This window comes from Wyeomyia smithii, chromosome 3 (genome assembly GCF_029784165.1).
Source record: "Wyeomyia smithii strain HCP4-BCI-WySm-NY-G18 chromosome 3, ASM2978416v1, whole genome shotgun sequence".
Taxonomy (NCBI): Eukaryota; Metazoa; Arthropoda; class Insecta; order Diptera; family Culicidae; genus Wyeomyia; species Wyeomyia smithii.
This window is the reverse complement of record NC_073696.1, coordinates 114,186,267-114,208,875: the sequence shown is the minus strand read 5'-3', so window position 1 is coordinate 114,208,875 and position 22,609 is coordinate 114,186,267. Positions and strand designations below refer to the sequence as shown.

Sequence of the window (22,609 nt, the reverse complement as noted above, 5' to 3'; positions counted from 1 at the left end):
CTGAGCAGCCATTTTGTTTCACTATCTCTTGATCAACCGAGCCACCTTTTCACTCTACTTTAACTTCTGTCCGTTGTCTCATTACTACTACATTACTTCTCCATTGTAGTGGTAGCTTCCCAAAATCAGTATGAAAAGTCATGTTTTTTTTGCAGGCCTTCCTTCTTGTACATTTTGGAATCTATAGTTTTATTTGTCACAAAAACTTGGAGCTGTAAATACCTTGTCAAATGCGTTGATTGAAAGAAAACTATTTTGAACATTAGGGACATCACCTCAACCAGTTGCTCTGTAGAACTTTCGCCCGGGTAGCTACCCATAATCCATCTTCACATATGTTTCGTGGTCAATAAGGATGCATCCTTTGTACTTCGTACGAATTCCATTGCACAACCTCCGCGTACAGCGTACATCCTTCTAGCAGACGACGGTGTTGCAACTAGCCTTAATTTCTTCGGCGATTCCCAATTATAAGAAAAAACTCGTGTTTAAGAACATCGTATGGTCGATTAAGTAAATTTCAACGACTTTCCCAAGCAGCAAAATTTGTTTCGATTATGAACTTTGTACATCACAGCAACAAATTTTTATGCGAAATTAAGTTGCAGTTACATCTCAGTTTCTCATACAATGACAAAAAAAGCGCAGGAGGTGGAGCCAATAGCAACATTTTCGTTGTTTCAACACAAGTTTCAAGAATGAAACCGCAATGTGTATAAACTAATGCATGGAATTTAATATCAACATGGTAAATGCTGCATGGTAACATTTCAGTAACAGCAACTAGGGCGCAATTGAAACTTTATGGCGTTGTGGTAAGATTGTAAAACGGCAAATGGTCAGAATGGAAAGAAATTGTCTGTATAGCGATTTATCTTTGATTATTTCTATTTTAGGATTCAACTCCAGTTATCAATTTCTATTCACTTTTCTCGTTTGTACTATTTACGTCTTTTGCTGTAGAAACACTTGCAAGTTCATGGCTCAGTTTTAAATATTGCTTCCCTTATCATGCTAATGGCCATTACCAGTTTTAATTTTGCTTCTTGAATTCATCAGTACCTCAGCGTGTTAATGAAATTCAAAGCAATTTATCACATTTCGTTTTAGAGACCCACACTTTTTGGACGACTTCTAGTCCAAGTACCCAAAAGTTACAACGCAGTAAATAACCTCATCTCAAAAACAAATATAAGGCGAACGATCGAGCAAAAGTTGCTGTTACATGACTTCAGAACTTTTAGAAGTATTTTTGTGTGTTTTTTTTTTGTATCTCGCAAGCATCACGTTGGCAACCTATATGCTCCACCCACTAGATCTATTCAGTGAAGGTTAGGTTTTCAAATGCCGTTTACACGTTTCAACAACAAACCCAACCTCGCGAATTACGTTGTTGGTGTGAAGATTTTTGAAGCAGCGATGCAACTTTAGTTGTTGCTTGTTTCTTTACAATTTCATCGTAGTAACAAAAAATGTTTCGGAATTTCATTATTGCAACAAATGATCACAATTTATTTTTTTATTATGTTTCAATTGTTGCTTGGGTTTGCGATTTGGTAATCTACCCGTCGGATTTTCCAAGTGGATGTCCAAAATTAGTTTTGAGTTCGCAGCTGCCATCGCATATAACTTTTTCGAGCAAAATGAATTGTGAAAAACTTTTCAACACTAAAAGGGAAAGTCCGGCCACTATGAGCGCAATGGTAAAAAAATATTGGTGGATATGGTAATGTTACTGTTAGGTAACACGAACCCAATCACATTCGCAGGACAGATTTCTTGCTCAATACATGAAATGTTTTATGTTTTTCCCCTCCCTCGGCTTTGGGGTCCAGAAACATTCTCTGAAAGTCAGGCTGGTGCTGGATTACTACGCAAGTAATAGTTCAAATTATTTAAATGCTCCGTACCTTCACCTTAATAAGCTGTTGCCCGTCTTGCTTGTTTGTTTTATTCAAACTGTTATGTTTACTGTAGGTTCCAAAGAGGTAGACTTCCGTTCACGTGTTCATGAAAAATGAATCATTGAATCATGAAGCTTGTAATCCGAATCATAATTTAGGATCATGCTCTTCCTGGCTACTTCTAAATAATCATTTTTATTAAAAACACTAATTTTGTCAGCCCTTGCATCGAGAATTGCCCACCAATTCTCGATACGGTTGAGGCCATCGTTGTTCTACTGAAACACGACCGTCGCTTCAAGGTTTACCTGAATCAGACTATTATATTTCTACCCAAATCACCCGATCTTCGTCTGATCCCACCGCTTTCGTTTAAACAGCTAAAATTCAGATTCATCTGTCCAAAGAACCGCCTGAAGAACTCTATGAGAACTTTTCAGCTGCGTCACAATGTTTGTTTCCAGTTTCTTGAGCGTCCTACACTTCCAAGATCTTGCTCTACTTAGCCCAAACACCAAGCTCCTAGCAAACCTCTACCTTTTGTACCGGCCGAATTCGAGACGAAACCATTTTTGTGGGATTACTGTCTGGCATTCTTACAACATTTCCTACCCACTGTACCCTTCCAGCTCTAGCGACTTTCTGGATACTGAGTAGGGTTTCACCAGCGCATGGTCCAATCTTCGCCTCCATACGCCATCCTTTTAGAGCATTATCCGTATTTCGAGCCTGTAGAGGACTACCGGTCTTACTAGCTTCTTGTGCATCATACACATGGTACGGGAGCGAAGTTTACCAAACCACAAGGTCTTATGGAGTCCGTAGTAGGTACAACTTCAATACAATATGTCTGCGGATTTCTCTGCTGCAGTTGTTGTCTGACGCTACCAATGATCCGAAGTTCACAAATTTGCCAACCACCCATCTCCGTCGATTACGACGAGGTCCACTGTGTTGCACGGTTCATAACACCTTCAAGCGCAAGCAGCTGGGGGACGTTGGGTGTATTCGCCGACTTGGGTACCACATCGATATTCAGCCGCTCCATCTCCTCCAACGATTTCTGTGAGTAGTGGGTCGACACCAGATCCGGCCAGAATAAATTCCAGCAGACACTTTGTACAATAAATTTCCCCGTTCACGGCCACAATGACCAGGAACCCAGTATAAGTTAACTTGGTTTTCCATAGCTAACTTTCTATGCGACAGGATGCATTTCCACACTAGTTTAGAGTGGCAGAAAGTAGAATTCAGGGCTTTAAGTACAGCCTGACTATCACAAAAAATGCAAATATTTGTGTTTTTCCGCTTCTAGTTGAACCACCTGATGAAGTGGAAGAAGGTGAAGTATTGCATCTAGGGCTCTTGGTGGAGTGCTTCTCATAGCTCCACAAATCGATGCACAGGCCAATCTTTGGATTTTACCTAGCTTAGCTTGAGTGGATGTTTCAGTGGTTTTGGGCCACCAAACTAACGAGGCGTAGGTTATTCTGGGTATGATTATTGTTTTATATATACAATGTATCATGCTGGGTTTGAGACCCCAGCTTTTTCCAATTGCTCTGCTGCATACCCATAGGGCGTTTGTGGCCTTGGTAATTGTTTGTTCTATTTGAGTGTTCCAGCTTAGTGTCTGGTCAAGTATGATTCCCAAATATTTGACTTCAGTGGAAAGCTTTATATTGATGCCTTCGAATCGCAATTTAGGAATAATGTATTTCCTTTTTCTAGTGAAAGGAACAATAATTGTATTGGATGGATTTACATTTAACCCCTCTCGCCTACACCCCTGAGCTGTGAGATTAAGTGCAGTTTGCATTCTATTAGAAATAACGCAGTCGTACTTCCCCCTAACTAAAATCACTACGTCGTCTGCAAAACCTATCACTTCGAAGCCGTTTTCCGATAGGCTCCGAAGAGATCGTCTACGATTAATGACCATAACAGGGGAAATAATATCCCTCCTTGAGGGCATCCTTATGTAGTTTTTCTTGTTAGGGACGTGTCCCCGAGTTTAACCGTTGTTTCGCGACTTATTAGCATGGCATGAGTTCACTTTATTGTGTTCTTGTCTATACCATGCCTTTCCATGACTATTTTCATTGAGTTGTTAGACGCATTATCAAATGCTCCCTCAATATCAAGAAAGGCTGCCAGGGAAATTTTCTTGGCATGGATGTATTTTCCGGTTTTTCCCACTAACATATGTAGCGCGTCAGTGGTTGATATGTTGTTTTTGTAAGCAAATTGAAATTTGCTTAATGGATTGGATTTCATATATACTGTTTTAATATGATAGTCGATTAATTTTTCTATAGTTTTCAAAAAGATGGAAGTTAAACTAATTGGCCTAAACGCTCTCGGGATTGTCCTATCTCGTTTTCCGGCTTTTGGTATGAAAATAACTTTAGTTTGTCTCCAACTAGATGGAATGTAATTTAGTATTAGGCTCACCTTACGCATCTCCGTAAGAATTAGAATAAACAGTTCCTTGCTCCATCATAATTTCCAGTGTTTCCTGAGAATCTGTGTAAGTACCGTCAGTTTTTCTCAATCTACCTAAACCGTTGGAATGTTCTTTAGACAGGGCTCTTTGCAACCTGGCGGCAGTGGATGTGTTTTCAATACGTTCACACATAAATTTCCAACTGTTTCTTCTGGATTTTCTTGTTTCCTTGTTGTATTTTGTTAGTGATGTTATATACAGTTCCCAATTACCTGTTAGTTTCGCTTTATTAAACAGCTTCCTAGAGGACTTTCTAAGTCCTTCTAGGGTCTTAAGATCGTCTACGATTAATGACCATAACAGGGGAAATAATATCCCTCCTTGAGGGCATCCTTATGTAGTTTTTCTTGTTAGGGACGTGTCCCCGAGTTTAACCGTTGTTTCGCGACTTATTAGCATGGCATGAGTCCACTTTATTGTGTTCTTGTCTATGCCATGCCTTTCCATGACTATTTTCATTGAGTTGTGAGACGCATTATCAAATGCTCCCTCAATATCAAGAAAGGCTGCCAGGGAAATTTTCTTGGCATGGATGGATTTTTCGGTTTTTCCCACTAACATATGTAGCGCGTCAGTGGTTGATATGTTGTTTTTGTAAGCAAATTGAAATTTGCTTAATGGATTGGATTTCATATATACTGTTTTAATATGATAGTCGATTAATTTTTCTATAGTTTTCAAAAAGATGGAAGTTAAACTAATTGGCCTAAACGCTCTCGGGATTGTCCTATCTCGTTTTCCGGCTTTTGGTATGAAAATAACTTTAGTTTGTCTCCAACTAGATGGAATGTAATTTAGTATTAGGCTCACCTTACGCATCTCCGTAAGAATTAGAATAAACAGTTCCTTGCTCCATCATAATTTCCAGTGTTTCCTGAGAATCTGTGTAAGTACCGTCAGTTTTTCTCAATCTACCTAAACCGTTGGAATGTTCTTTAGACAGGGCTCTTTGCAACCTGGCGGCAGTGGATGTGTTTTCAATACGTTCACACATAAATTTCCAACTGTTTCTTCTGGATTTTCTTATTTCCTTGTTGTATTTTGTTAGTGATGTTATATACAGTTTCCAATTACCTGTTAGTTTCGCTTTATTGAACAGCTTCCTAGAGGACTTTCTAAGTCCTTCTAGGGTCTTATTCCACCAAGGTGAGTCTTTATTTGACACTCGCGTCTTGGTAGGACAACTTTCGTAGTATGCACTAATTATCTTACTTGTGATTGAATTAGAGCAAGTTTCCAGCTCATCTTTGGTTTTAATTTCTCTTTCAAAGATATGTTTGTCGATCAACTGTTTGCTGTTGTAGAGATCCCAGTTGGTTTTCCTGGGGTCTCTAAAGGTTTCTTGCAAGATTTCTCCTGCACAGTAATCGAAAAGAATTTGCCTGTGATCTGATAGTGAAATTTTATCAGACACATGCCAATTCTGTATATTGTCTGAAAGTTTGTTGCTGGACAAAGTTATATCCAGGACTTCCTAATTAGCTCTGCTAGATAGACAATGTTAAACTTGCGGACCCTCAATAAATCGGAAAGGATGCGGGTACATCCCCAAAAATTTAAAGAACTTGCAATTCTATGATCTGAGTTTCCAATCGTAAGTTCGTTTTTGTTGCCTGAGTTCGTTCCTGTACTGATCATTTTGACGGTTGGCTTGTAAAGCCTGCACCAACCCCCTGTTTCACCAAAGGTCCGTCGTGACAGTACATCGTGACTCCCACCGCCGAAACTTGGTTAACTCACCAATGATCGCTTCACACGCCAATCTGCTGTTTCCATTTTTCAGCTGACAGTCTATTGTGATCATACGACTCGTGGAGGCATGAGTTTGGAACTTGTGAAGACCGGAGCTCTTCCAGGCCGTCTACTTACGATTTGAAGCCAGAATTAACTATAGAAGGCTAAAAAAGATTGCTGAAAGCGTTACATACATAGACCGTGTAATCGCGCGTCTGAAAGTGTGTGATTGTTTACGAGCAAAAAAATTATTACTCCAGAAATAATAGAGAAGCATCTGGAGAACTAGAAGTTTGAAATAACTGCAAGACTGATGAAACGCTTCGTTTGTAGTATCATTTTATCAGAAGAAATTACATAGTTGATGGAACTCGTGAACAGTTAGTTGACAACCATTAAAGAGCATTTTCAATATACTGTTCTCTTGCAATTGACTGGACGGGCCCGATGTGATTCACTGTTTGCCCTTGCATCTCGACATAAGCAAAATTCTTTATTTAATTCGTGGTTTTGCGATTGATAATCAATGATTTCATGAACTTAGTTATATTTACCACTTAACAGTAACAGCAAAACCTCTTCGATCAAAAATCATTACCATATTTTCAGAAAAATTCTTAATCCAACCAACCGTTTTCGAGATATGCATTTATGTTAAAAAAAAACTCTGATTATAATCTTCAATCATAAAATTAAAGCAAGATGCAGTAAAACATCATAACAAGCGCTGTTATAAAAACCACGTTCTAAGATTCAAGCCACAACTTTGACCGTTGCAACCGAAACTATGGCGCGATTGGCTTCCAAAAGTTTCTCCAGCTATTAAGCTAATAAATTAATTCGGCTAATATCCATTTCACTGCGGTCTGTTTTCTACTTCGACTCCTACTTAGTCACGAAGAATCTGGTCAAAATGGAACCCACTTCTAGGTTCCATTTTGACCAGAACCAGGTTACACATAGAAAAAAAGAGTACAGAAAAGTTTTTCTTTCCATCTGGATAGGAAAATTGAAATTTACTGCCGATTGATACCACTTATGCCACCATCGTCCACCAGTCCCGGCACATCTTGCGTATTCCGGTAAGGTAAAAGGTAAAACTGTTTTCCACCGGCACTCTTCCGAGCTTTCTTCACTGGGCTAATGAAAATACAGCCATGAAAAAGCCGTGAAAATCGCTTTCGGAATAATGATTTTAATTGGGAAAATTAATTGTTCAATGAATCACACCCGGAGGGACCACTTTGATATTCCGTGTGCGTTTCACTGCGCGTGGGAGCAGAAGCTCAAATGGCAAACAGAATTAGCCACTGTGCAGTACGTCGGAAAGGTTCTTCAGATGTAATTAATAACCGCCAATAAATTATTGAGGCTTCCGGTGAATAGCGCTAGATGATGCGGTTTTAATAAGGTATGCATTGTGAAAAACGAGCGCGGAAGTTTACGATTATTTCGTTCGGGATTCTTTTGTTTTCTTTATAACGGTAGAATCAATTACTAATCAAACATTTATTTTAATTATTATAGCGGTGTTCCGCTCTTCATTTTCTTTTCTAATGGACTTCAAATCGAGAGCTCGAGAACAATTTTCGTCCCTCTCTCTTCATCAGTATGGTATTTTTAGTAAACAGACGAGATTGATAAATTGTTAATTGTCAAAAATAATGCACAAAAGGACGGCAAAGCATTCTTTTTCTGATAATGAGGAAAAAGTGAACTTTGTCATTTGTACATTTTTAACTATCCGGATTCTAGCAGTTTTAGCATTTTTCATGCTCCGTTTGAGAGATCAGCTTTGTTTCAAAGATAACTCAAAAAGAATTATATCAGGATCACCAATAGTTGAATGCTATAAGTGAATTCTTGACTATTCACTCCATGCAAGCACTAGTTTCGCTAACTCTGCACTATCCATCCATATTGCTCTAACAAAAAATCTTCAAGTGAAAAAATCATAAACATAGTTTCTTTGGGATGTCGATGCAGAAAACATTAAACTTGCCTTTAATCAAAACAAATATTTCTAAAAAGCCACCAGCAATCGGCAGTTCCGAAACCCGGCTGAAACGTTTGCTGAGTGCAAACTATGTTAATCGCATTTCCTTCCTGTCCGCCAGAACTTGACAATATTGTAACTAAAGCTATTTCTGGCATCAATTCAAACAATGCACCGGTTACAACATGAATCTGCTAATCCACCATCGGTTGCGACTGAGGGATCGCGTAATCGAGAATGCGGGACTTCATTCGAGATGTAGACTCCGGCTACCATTCCGACAGGCCTGTGTCCTGGCGCACACGAGAATTGAAATTTGTATCCGTCGAGTCTGCCAAACTCGCACATAATCCCGCCCGCTAAACCAATCAAACTAAACATTTGCAATCAAACTAAACTACCTTCCCTTCGAGCAATCAATTCCGCAAGAACAACAAACTCACCAAACTGCGAACAAGCTTACACGATTATTGCCCGTACTTATCGCTCTCGTGGAACAGCACAATCCGATGGCTACCGTCCTCATAAACCGCCGTTTTGTTACGGAGCGCCGTGGCATTTCGAAAGCAGGGGGAGGAACGTGGGAAGGATGAATATGGCGCCATTTCCGGGTATTACCCCAGTAGGTATAAATGACGGCAGCAGCGGCGGTCGGTGTTTTCAAACATTTCGACAAGCTTAAATGCGATGTATTGAACATGATACCGAGCACCTGTCGCTCGGTCTAATTTGGAAAAGTGCAGGAGTGCAATTTCAACGATAACAGTTTACCGGGGCTGCTGCAATTTTCATTGGGTGATCTACTTTTAAATGCCTTTGTTAAAAGCAGTTAATGGATGCAGTTGCAATAATCCGACGGTATTATCGGAATGTTTCAGCGTAACCGGTAACTGTTAATGAATACGTCGATAAGACGAAAAAAGCTTAAACACCGAAGCACTGGAAGATACATTGTGAAAAAAAACTACGTTATTTTTCTACACAACGAAAAATAAAAAAAAAATAAATTTTGATAGGATTCTAGAAAGAAACTAATCGTTTGAAACAGTACAAAAGAAACATTAATATTTATCAGAAATACTTGTATCAAATAGACAAGATAAAACTGTAGATAATGGAACTTTAATTAACATTTGAAGCTAATAGAAAATTAACCAGCTTGAAAGTACTGACAGGATAGGGTTATTTGTTTTCTTTTCTGTTTCGTAATGTTTTCGATCGTTGCAGAGTAGACTTGGTGATACTAATTAAAATTTTTTTTCTCCCTCCCACTCTCCAAACCACTCCCAATTTAACTTCCAAATATATGAAACAAATCCAAAAACACAGTGCCCGGAGATCCACAGGAAGTTAAAGCCACACCGGTTAACTCCACAACCATACACGTTTCGTGGAAACCCCCGAAGGAGAAAAACCGCAACGGAATCATCCGCGGGTACCACATTCATGTGCAGGAAATGCGCGATGAGGTAAGTTTAAGTGATACGAAATATTTCCTTCTCAGAACAGAACAATAAGTTAAGAACAGCTTCAGCTGGCAAACCCAATGCTCTCACTTCTTGCGCTTCACCAGCATAAAATAACTTTTAATGGATGCTCAAGACGACCTCTGAGAAACTACTTCTTTATCTTTCGCATGGTTGGGTTGTGCTTGTTTATCGCGCGTAATAATGCAGTCTGTATAACTAATTAAAAGTGCCATTTTTATGCCACTCCCACTGAAAGATCAATTTTTCCTTTTACAACCTTTCAGCGGTGTAATTTATATACTGTCCCGCCGTTTCAGTATAATTTTATTAAACGCAATTCGTCATGCACGGTGGATTGTTATAGAATGAGAATAATGCAGGATTTTAAAAGTTTTGAAAACTTAGATCAAACGACCCAATTGGTCGAGTTCATTATTATTCTCACTGGAAACAAAAATTTATTCATGTTTCCATCTTGAAGAGTTGTTTTTTGATAATCATACTCGTTTTTTTGTGTAATACCAAATGGGGTGAAATTGATCAAATAAAAATTCGTGATAGAAAGGACTGACCCAAAAGATACACTCACGTGCCCTAATACAAAATTTTTCTCGCCTCTTCAATATCTTACCTGTCGAAGTTGAACCTTCAACCCTCAATTATATATATTTTCATCATATGTCTTTGATCGAACAAGTTTCAAAAAACCGAAAATTTGCTAAATGTAGCAAAAAAAATTACATTTTTTGTGTTCAAATTTCAATGTTGGGAATGAAATTTCGATGTTCGGAATGAAGAACACTACACAGTAAGTAAACTTTATATCGAACCGCATATGAAGAATTGCCTCCATCACTTATGATAGAATATTCCATAATATTCCACGCAAATTTCAATGATATTGCACATAATTTTTCAAATAAAACCGTGGTTTACGTCAGAAGAAACTGGAATTCAAACGAGAAAATATTTTACGTGACGTGTAATATTCAGAATTTTTTACTGTGTAGGAATTATACACAAATTACAATATGCATGAAAGCTGAAGGGGCAAAGCAGTTTGTTGCTACGAGGGAAACAATTTGTTAACGATTAATTGGAGTGGCAGGAAAATATACGAATTCCAAAATTTGGTGTCACGCTTTTCTTTTTCGTTGAACTGATGTGCTAGACAAGTGACCTTTGCGTATATCCTTGAAAAATTAATAATGTAAGAATGTCTTTTTGATTAATGGTTATCGTTATGTGGAATTAAGGAATAAAAGTTTTGTGGATTGCGTCTTTAGCGAAACATGCGATGCGGCAAAAACGTATCATCAAAGGCTTGCTGTCCTAGCCGGCCGCCGACCTGCCATCGGGAACAGCGACCTTTTGCACACAAACAATTGTTTACTGATTTCCTAAGTTCTGTAGATGTCATCGCTTAGTTTACGTCCAAACGAGCAATGTATTCTCTCCTACTCTCGCTCAACTCAGCCGCTGCCGAAGTTGTCCCTTCTAGCACATTTTCCCTCTCACAGCACCGCATCTCTGCTGCTACTCAGTCAACATGATATTCTCCTGTCGTTATCCTTTCTTCCCCTAACGACGGACCTATGGAGAGACAAACTAATCATGTGTCTGTTTTCTAGTCTAGTCTAGTCTAGTCTACACTAACACAGCCAGTACTTGAAAGGATCGTGGAAAATGATATCCATCATTTAAAAAAAATGATTTCCATACATTTTTCTTGTCAACGGCCAGGCCTACTGTGTAGCGCAATATAATACAATATAATCTAAGATCGGGGACAATCCGTACCAACCGATCCGTATGTGAGAAGTAATATACCTAATTCGTTGGGAGTGATAAAGCTAAGAAAGTACACTCCTTTGTTGACCAATCTCCTGGGATGGAACATAGGTATTTCCTCCTTATGTTCGGGTTTCAAAACCAAGGATATAGCGCCTTTACTCGCTTCACAAACTAATCATGTGTCTGTTTTCTCCCAGAAACCTATGCACCAAATCATCATTTCATTATGGGTTGAAAGGATTCAGGTTTAGTAGCATTATGTTACACATCAGGATCGAGATTAAACGAGGATTGCGTCATATTCGTCTCATTTCCATCACTAGTTATGGCTCCTAAATATACTTTTAATGATAATGGGCACTCGGTTCAACAAATATAATTGATATGTCAGTACGAAGCACCTTGTGCCAACAAGAAATCTAAATTAGGAAGTGTTTCCTAAGCCGATTCCCAGTGATGGTTTCGTTCGGCTTCATCAGCTCATAACAAATAACACCGAATTGGTCACGCCAGCACTAACTTCGCAGCGTGTATATTCGGCCGAACCAACGACATAAATAGATACGTGACCGAACAGTCCCCATGCCTTTTTTTCTGTTGGTTACCCTTCCTCCTTACCTTTGGAGCAATTGTACTCGAATAAAAAAAATGACACTCAACGTCCCTTGACTTCAAATCATTTAAAAATAAACAATTTGTGTCTGAGAATTTTCTTCGTTCTTGCAGCAATCGATTGGAAAATCATTTATGATTCCGCTTAAATGCAGAAATTTGTAATTTGATTATCAGAACTATTTTACTAATGAAAATTGTCAAGTCTTGTTGAAACACAGATTTCGACTATACTATACTATACTATACTATACTATACTATACTATACTATACTGTACTATACTATACTATACTAAACTATACTATACTATACTATACTATACTATACTATACTATACTATACTGTACTATACTATACTATACTAAACTATACTATACTATACTATACTATACTATACTATACTATACTATACTAAACTATACTATACTATACTATACTATACTATACTATACTATACTATACTATACTATACTATACTATACTATACTATACTATACTATACTATACTATACTATACTATACTATACTATACTATACTATACTATACTATACTATACTATACTATACTATACTATACTATACTATACTATACTATACTATACTATACTATACTATACTATACTATACTATACTATACTATACTATACTATACTATACTATACTATACTATACTATACTATACTATACTATACTATACTATACTATACTATACTATACTATACTATACTATACTATACTATACTATACTATACTATACTATACTATACTATACTATACTATACTATACTATACTATACTATACTATACTATACTATACTATACTATACTATACTATACTATACTATACTATACTATACTATACTATACTATACTATACTATACTATACTATACTATACTATACTATACTATACTATACTATACTATACTATACTATACTATACTATACTATACTATACTATACTATACTATACTATACTATACTATACTATACTATACTATACTATACTATACTATACTATACTATACTATACTATACTATACTATACTATACTATACTATACTATACTATACTATACTATACTATACTATACTATACTATACTATACTATACTATACTATACTATACTATACTATACTATACTATACTATACTATACTATACTATACTATACTATACTATACTATACTATACTATACTATACTATACTATACTATACTATACTATACTATACTATACTATACTATACTATACTATACTATACTATACTATACTATACTATACTATACTATACTATACTATACTATACTATACTATACTATACTATACTATACTATACTATACTATACTATACTATACTATACTATACTATACTATACTATACTATACTATACTATACTATACTATACTATACTATACTATACTATACTATACTATACTATACTATACTATACTATACTATACTATACTATACTATACTATACTATACTATACTATACTATACTATACTATACTATACTATACTATACTATACTATACTATACTATACTATACTATACTATACTATACTATACTATACTATACTATACTATACTATACTATACTATACTATACTATACTATACTATACTATACTATACTATACTATACTATACTATACTATACTATACTATACTATACTATACTATACTATACTATACTATACTATACTATACTATACTATACTATACTATACTATACTATACTATACTATACTATACTATACTATACTATACTATACTATACTATACTATACTATACTATACTATACTATACTATACTATACTATACTATACTATACTATACTATACTATACTATACCGAGCAGTTCGCAAGGATGTTCGACCGAGCCACCGGGGGGCTGATCGGTCTATCACCGTTGGTAGTGGCGGGCAACTTCAACGCATGGGCAACTGAGTGGGGAAGTCGACGCACAAACCAGAGAGGCCGGATCTTGTTGGAGGCTTTGGCGAAGCTATGCCTAGGAACCGCCAGCCTAGGCATGGAAGGCCACCAGTCTACTGGTGGACCGACGCGATAGCGGACCTCCGCAGAGCGTGTCTTCAAGCGAGAAGAAGGATTCAACGTGCGCGAACCGACGAAGAAAGGGAAGATCGTCGAGGGGCATTCAGTTCCGCAAGAGCGGCGCTTAAGAGAGCAATAAAAGCTAGTAAACGTGCGTGCTTCGAAAGACTGTGCGCTAGTGCCAACACTAACCCGTGGGGTAACGCCTATAGGATGATGATGGCCAAGACTAAGGGTGCGATGGCGCCCGCAGAAAAATCACCAGCGATGCTTGAGCGGATCATAGAGGGACTCTTTCCACGCCACGAGCCAAATCCTTGGCCTCCGGCTGGCGAGTCACTTCACCGACGTTCCAGTATCCCAAACTCAGACCAGAGGTGGTCGGCCAACCTGCCGAACACCCAATATATGAGTGACGGCGTTAGCCGTGCCGAGGCAGAGGAGGCGGAAACGGTTACGAATGAGGAACTCATCGCGATCGCCAACTCCCTGAAGGTGAGCAAGGCACCGGGATTGGATGGGATTCCGAATCTGGCTGTGAAGAAGGCCATCAAAGAGGCCCCCAGACTATTCCGGGAAGTCTTGCAGAAGTGCCTGGATGACTGTACATTCCCAGAGAGATGGAAGCGACAGAAGCTGGTCTTATTCCCGAAGACAGGAAAACCACCTGGTGACCCGTCGGCATACAGACCGATATGTCTGCTCGATACGGCGGGTAAGGTGCTCGAGAAGGTTATTCTCAATAGACTGGTTAGGTACAACGAAAGTGCAAACGGTCTGTCGAGTAACCAGTTCGGCTTCCGAAAAGGCAAGTCTACGGTGGATGCTATTCTGTCCGTCACCAAAACAGCAGGGGTAGCACTCCAGCGTAAAAGATGGGGCATTCGCTATTGCGCAATCGTCACGTTGGACGTGAAAAATGCGTTCAATAGTGTTAGCTGGGATTCCATAGCCCACTCGCTTCGGAAACTAGACATTCCGGTGTCTTTGTACAGGATTCTGGGAAATTATTTCCAGAATCGTGTGCTAGTTTACAGCACAGACGAGGGTCAAAAATGTGTCCCAATTACCGCAGGGGTTCCACAAGGTTCCATCCTGGGCCCGGTACTGTGGAATATCATGTACGATGAAGTGCCGAAACTAAAGCTCCCCCAAGAGGTAGTGATCGTTGGGTTTGCGGACGACATCACACTTGAGGTCTACGGCGAGTCGATCGAGGAGGTTGAGTTGACGGCTTCGCACTCTATGAGCGTCGTCGAGGACTGGATGCGCTCCAAAAAACTGGAGCTGGCGCATCATAAGACGGAGATTTCAGTTGTCAATAACCGCAAGTCGAAGCAACAGGCGTTGATCAGTGTCGGGAATTGCACCATCGCCTCTAAGCGCTCCCTGAAGCTGCTGGGGGTGATGATCGATGACAAGCTCGCCTTCGGGAGCCATGTCGAATATGCCTGTAAGAGGGCTTCAATGGCTATTGCAGCATTATCTCGCATGATGTCCAATAGCTCAGCAGTGTACGGCAGCAAGCGGAAACTTCTAGCTAGCGTGACTTCGTCCATACTGAGATACGGCGGGCCAGTGTGGTCCAAAGCACTAGGTACTAGTAAACATCGGAGTAAGTTGGAAAGTACCTACAGGCTCATGTGCCTGAGGGTTGCGAGCGCGTATCGAACTGTGTCATACGACGCAATCTGCGTCCTGTCCGGCATGATGCCTGGGATCAGGAGGACGTAGAATGCTTCGATCAACGTGACACAAGGGGCATACGAGGTACCAGAAGATCATTCTCGATGATCAGATGGCAGCAGGAGTGGTCCAATTCCGTGAAGGGTAGATGGACGCATCGACTTATTCCGGATGTATCCGGATGGGTCGGGAGGCGCCATGGAGAAGTGAACTTCCATCTGACACAGATTCTGTCAGGCCATGGTTGCTTTAGGCAGTATCTACACAGATTCGGGCATGCGGGGTCCCCCATGTGTACCGAGTGCGCGGAAGCGGAAGAGACTGCTGAGCATGTCTTCTTCGTGTGCCCTCGTTTTGTGCATGCGCGGAGCGACATGATGGTAGTGAGCGGGCCAGACACCACTCCGGACAACCTAGTTCGGAGGATGTGTAAAGACCCAAACATTTGGAGGGCGGTTTGTACAGCCGCCTCCCAAATAGTTTTAGAATTGCAAAACAGGCGACAGGTTGACCACCGACACGCCAGTGTTAGCTAACGGCCAGTCTCCAGGTTAGTTAGCTAAATTAGCAAAAAGACCTAAAGAACCAAGAGGGTGCACAGAGCACAAAAGCCGCTCCCCGAAGCAATACCTAGCTGTGGTCCCGGGGAGTATTATGGGCTGGAGACTTAAGGGGTTTTAGTGGGTTCGGTCACTGATTCAAACCAACCCCACACTCCCTGAGGTTGGTCACCTCAGGGGTTTGGATGCAAATTTCCCCTTCACCTGAAACAAAAAAAAAAACTATACTATACTATACTATACTATACTATACTATACTATACTATACTATACTATACTATACTATACTATACTATACTATACTATACTATACTATACTATACTATACTATACTATACTATACTATACTATACTATACTATACTATACTATACTATACTATACTATACTATACTATACTATACTATACTATACTATACTATACTATACTATACTATACTATACTATACTATACTATACTATACTATACTATACTATACTATACTATACTATACTATACTATACTATACTATACTATACTATACTATACTATACTATACTATACTATACTATACTATACTATACTATACTATACTATACTATACTATACTATACTATACTATACTATACTATACTATACTATACTATACTATACTATACTATACTATACTATACTATACTATACTATACTATACTATACTATACTATACTATACTATACTATACTATACTATACTATACTATACTATACTATACTATACTATACTATACTATACTATACTATACTATACTATACTATACTATACTATACTATACTATACTATACTATACTATACTATACTATACTATACTATACTATACTATACTATACTATACTATACTATACTATACTATACTATACTATACTATACTATACTATACTCTGGCAGAGCTGTATGCCACCACGGGTCGGTATTTGGCGATTACCGTAGGCCACGGAAGTGCTAACTGCAAGAACGCAGTCCCGGACCATCAGCGAGAGCTAGCCTAGGTTGTGGTGAGACTCAGGCATTGGGCCGCCGAATTCTCACAAAAGCCACATTATCCGGAAGCAGCTCTGACGGAGCGAATAGTGCCGCTCCCACCACCCAAATGCACTAATTCGCCCATTGGGATTGATGCCAGTAAGTTCCCAATTACGGTAACTGGTCGCAACGCCATATGATAAGAGTCGGATTTCGTTTTCGTACCACGATTCTGGGCTGGCACCTGCGCCGAGCTCCCTTAGTAAAGTCGTGTGACAACGGCTTGAAACGGCGAGACAACAACCGGTGCAGGGGTCTCCGTCCCGTAAAACCTGGCAGGCCTTTCATTGCCCGGTGGGAACCGGGCAGGAGTGGGATCAGATGTCCTTTCCTGACTTGCGCCGGTCGGGGGTGTTATAGTTGCTCATAAGGCGCTATGGCAGCCGCCCCTAGCCATGGCCTCACTGCTTCGGCATAGACTACCATGGGACCAGATAGGCGACCACTCCAGTATGGATAAGGATAGCGGCTGGAAGGGGGACCCACTTAACAAAAATGAACAGTAATAATGAAGATCAACAATTGGGCGCAGATGGGTTGAAAAACCCGTTTGCACGAGGAGGCATCCAGAGGTCTCCGCCGAGAAAGGCGGAGATGGATGCAGTAAAGGACGCCTGCGAAGACGGCAAAGGCAGTACGCCTACCGGATCGACGCAAGACATCGCAGTGGCTGGTCCACTGTTGATAAAGGCGGTCGGAAGACAGCGAGACACGCTACCGAAGGTAGTAGCGCTGTCGGAGCAGCTCGATGCCATAATCGAGTTTGCGAAAAGTCGCACCAACACGACGAAGTACCTGAAGCAGGCTCTCTACATGCTTCGGTCCTCCGTCGATGCTGCGAAGAAGGAGCACGCCGAGCTCAAGGCAAGAGCGGTGGCTGCAGAGAAGAATGCAACGGAGGTGACCGGAAGGGCGACGAAGTCGGTCCAAACGGACACCTGCATGTTTGCAGCGGTTTGCGCCTCCGGGTCAGCCGCAAAAAGAGCAAGGCAGTCTCCGGGGGAAGCCCCCGAGAACAGCAAGAAACGGTTGGTTGTGCTAAGCCCGCGAGATAGCACACCAACGGCCTCCAAGTCCGCCGAAAAGTCTGCCGAAGTGGCAGCTACGGGAAACCCTTGGGTTACCGTGGGAGGAAGGAAGCGCCAAAAAGACAGCAAGCGCAACGACGAGAAGGCGACAAATCGTCCAAAAATGGGAAAGAAGGCGCGAAGCAGGGGCGACGCCCTCATACTCAAGACGGAGGGGTCCAAGTACTCCGAAGTCTTGAAGAAAATGAGAGGCGAAACCCAGCTCAAGGATCTGGGAGCGGATGTGCGGACCATCCGTCGTTCTCGCACCGGCGAGATGATCCTTGAGCTCCGTAAGGATGCTAAAAACAAGGGCGCTGCCTACAAGACGGTAGCCGAGCAGGTCCTCGGGAAAGATGTGCAAATTCGGGCACTCACCTCAGAGGTGACTCTCCAGCTCAAAAACCTGGATGAAATCACCGAGAGGTGCGATATTGCACAGGCCCTCAAGGAGAAGTGCGGAGTGGAAGTAGCCACTGAGGTAATTCGCCTCCGAAAGGGTCCAGCGGGGACCCAGGTGGCCACTTTCCGGCTTGCATCGGCCGATGCAACTCGGGCCCTGAAGACAGCCAAACTTAAGGTTGGCTGGTCAGTATGTCCCCTGAGCATACTCCAGCAGCCGGACGTTTGCTTCAGGTGTTTCGAGGGAGGACACAAGTCCTGGACCTGCAAGGGGCCCGATAGGAGCCAGTTATGTAGGCGTTATGGTGGTGCTGGCCATAAAGCTAAAGACTGCGGGGAGCCTCCCAAGTGCTTGGTATGTACTGGAAAACGGGACGCCAAGCACTTTATGGGAGGCCCACGGTGCCCAGCCGGTAAGGCGGCCACGAAACCACGGGCGTGAGGGTGACACAATTGAACCTGAACCATTGCTATGCGGCACAGCAGCTGCTATACCAAGCAGCGTTTGAGTCGCGGTCGGACATCGCAATCGTATCGGACCCCTACTGCATTCCTCCCGGAAACGGTAATTGGGTTGCAGATAAGTCCAGTACGGCGGCCATATGCACGACCAGCAAGTTCCCGGTTCAGGAGGTTGTGTCAACCTCAAATGAAGGATACGCGGTTGCCAAGGTGGACGGAGTGTTCTACTGCAGTTGTTATGCTCCGCCGCGTTGGTCTATCGAAAGGTTCACCCAGATGGTCGATTTGTTTTCTATGGAGCTGACGGGACTAACACCCTTAGTAGTGGCGGGCGACTTCAACGCTTGGGCTGTTGAGTGGGGAAGCCGCCGCACGAACCGGAGGGGTCAGATCTTGTTGGAAGCTTTGGCAAAGCTCAACCTAGATCTGGCCAACGTTGGAACCAAGTGTACATTCAGCAGAAATGGTGCGGAGTCGATCATCGACGTGACGTTCTCCAGCCCAGGACTGATCGTGAACTGGAGGGTAGACGATGGCTACACCTATAGTGACCACCAGTCGGTCTGCTATAGCGTAGTCCAGAACGTGAGGCGGCAGGCGACGGGTAGAGCCAATACTCCGACCGTCCGCGGGTGGAAGACATCGCATTTCGATGCCGAGGTATTTGCAGAAGCAATGAGAAGAGAGCGCGAGGGGGGCAGTTGGCTCCGCCCGAGTGCTGACCAATTAGTTGCCACATTATCGCGGGCGTGCGACGCCACCATGCCTAGGACCCGCCAACCTAGGAATGGTAAGTCACCGGTATACTGGTGGACCGACGCGATAGCGGACCTCCGTAGCGCGTGCCTCCGTGCAAGACGGATGTTGCAACGTGCACGTACCGATGCACAGAGGGTAGAGTTGGGGCATTCGCTATTGCGCAATCGTCACGCTTGACGTGAAGAATGCATTCAATAGCGCCAGTTGGGACTCCATAGCGCTCGCGCTTAGCATCCACGTACCGCTGTCGTTGTACAAGATTTTGGAAAATTATTTCCAGAATCGGGTACTAGTTTACAACACGGAGGAGGGTCAGAAGTGCGTCCCAATCACCGCAGGGGTACCGCAAGGTTCCATCCTGGGCCCGGTGTTGCGGAATGTCATGTATGACGGGGTGTTGAAACTAAAGTTCCCTGTAGGGGTTGTGATCGTCGGTTTCGCAGACGACATCACGCTAGAGGTCTACGGCGAGTCGATCGAAGAGGTCGAGTTGACGGCCGCGCACTGCATACGCAAGGTCGAAGACTGGATGCACTCTAGGAAACTGGAGTTAGCGCACCATAAAACGGAGGTTACGGTTGTGAACAACCGCAAATTAGAGCAACAGGCGGTGGTCAGAGTCGGTGACTGCACCATTACCTCAAGGCGTTCCTTGAAGCTCTTGGGGGTTATGGTTGACGATAAGCTCACATTTAAGAGTCACGTCGACTATGCCTGTAAGAGGGCTTCAACGGCCGCTGCAGGACTATCTCGAATGATGTCCAATAGCTCAGCGGTATATGGCAGCAAGCGTAAACTTCTTGCCAGCGTGGTTTCGTCCATACTTAGGTATGGTGGGCCAGCGTGGTCCAAAGCGTTAGGTACCAACAGTCATCGTCGAAAACTGGAAAGTACCTACAGGCTCATGTGCTTGAGGGTTGTGAGCGCGTACCGTACAGTGTCATACGACGCAATCTGCGTCCTGTCCGGCATGATGCCTATCAGCATAGCCATTAAGGAGGACGTAGAATGCTTCGATCAACGTGACACAAGGGGTATACGAGGCACCAGAAGGTCATTCTCGATGATCAGATGGCAGCAGGAATGGTCCAATTCCGCAAAGGGTAGATGGACGCATCGACTTATTCCGGACGTATCCGGATGGGTCGGGAGGCGCCATGGAGAAGTGAACTTCCACTTGACACAGATTCTGTCAGGTCATGGTTGCTTCAGGCAGTATCTACACAGATTCGGGCATGCGGGGTCCCCCATGTGTCCCGAGTGCGCGGATGCGGAAGAAACTGCTGAGCATGTCTTTTTCGTGTGCCCTCGTTTTGTGCATGCGCGGAGCGACATGATGGTAGTGAGCGGGCCAGACACCACTCCGGACAACCTAGTTCGGAGGATGTGTAAAGACCCAAACATTTGGAGGGCGGTTTGTACAGCCGCCTCTCAAATAGTTTTAGAATTGCAAAACAGGCGACAGGTTGACCACCGACACGCCAGTGTTAGCTAACGGCCAGTCTCCAGGTTAGTTAGCTTAGTTAGCAAAGAGATCTATAGAACCAAGAGGGTGCACAGAGCACAAAAGCCGCTCCCCGAAGCAATACCTAGCGGTGGTCCCGGGGAGTATTATGGGCTGGAGACTGGAGGGGTTTTAGTGGGTCCGGTCACTGATTCAAACCAACCCCACACTCCCTGAGGTTGGTCACCTCAGGGGTTTGGATGCAAATTTCCCCTCCACCTGAAACAAAAAAAAAAATACTATACTATACTATACTATACTATACTATACTATACTATACTATACTATACTATACTATACTATACTATACTATACTATACTATACTATACTATACTATACTATACTATACTATACTATACTATACTATACTATACTATACTATACTATACTATACTATACTATACTATACTATACTATACTATACTATACTATACTATACTATACTATACTATACTATACTATACTATACTATACTATACTATACTATACTATACTATACTATACTATACTATACTATACTATACTATACTATACTATACTATACTATACTATACTATACTATACTATACTATACTATACTATACTATACTATACTATACTATACTATACTATACTATACTATACTATACTATACTATACTATACTATACTATACTATACTATACTATACTATACTATACTATACTATACTATACTATACTATACTATACTATACTATACTATACTATACTATACTATACTATACTATACTATACTATACTATACTATACTATACTATACTATACTATACTATACTATACTATACTATACTATACTATACTATACTATACTATACTATACTATACTATACTATACTATACTATACTATACTATACTATACTATACTATACTATACTATACTATACTATACTATACTATACTATACTATACTATACTATACTATACTATACTATACTATACTATACTATACTATACTATACTATACTATACTATACTATACTATACTATACTATACTATACTATACTATACTATACTATACTATACTATAC

The 22,609-nt window shown here is 41.2% G+C and overlaps 1 protein-coding gene across 6 annotated transcripts in view; it reads left to right on the top strand.

Moving 5' to 3' along the window:
• The window catches only part of LOC129731234 (tyrosine-protein phosphatase Lar), a 279,571-nt gene that overhangs the window by 226,145 nt on the left and 30,817 nt on the right, over positions 1 to 22,609 (top strand). For all 6 annotated transcript variants that reach the window (XM_055691068.1, XM_055691070.1, XM_055691072.1 and 3 more), the window contains one exon: positions 9,470 to 9,609. In XM_055691068.1, coding sequence (XP_055547043.1) covers positions 9,470 to 9,609 — 140 coding nt within the window. The remainder of the gene's footprint in view (positions 1 to 9,469; positions 9,610 to 22,609) is intronic.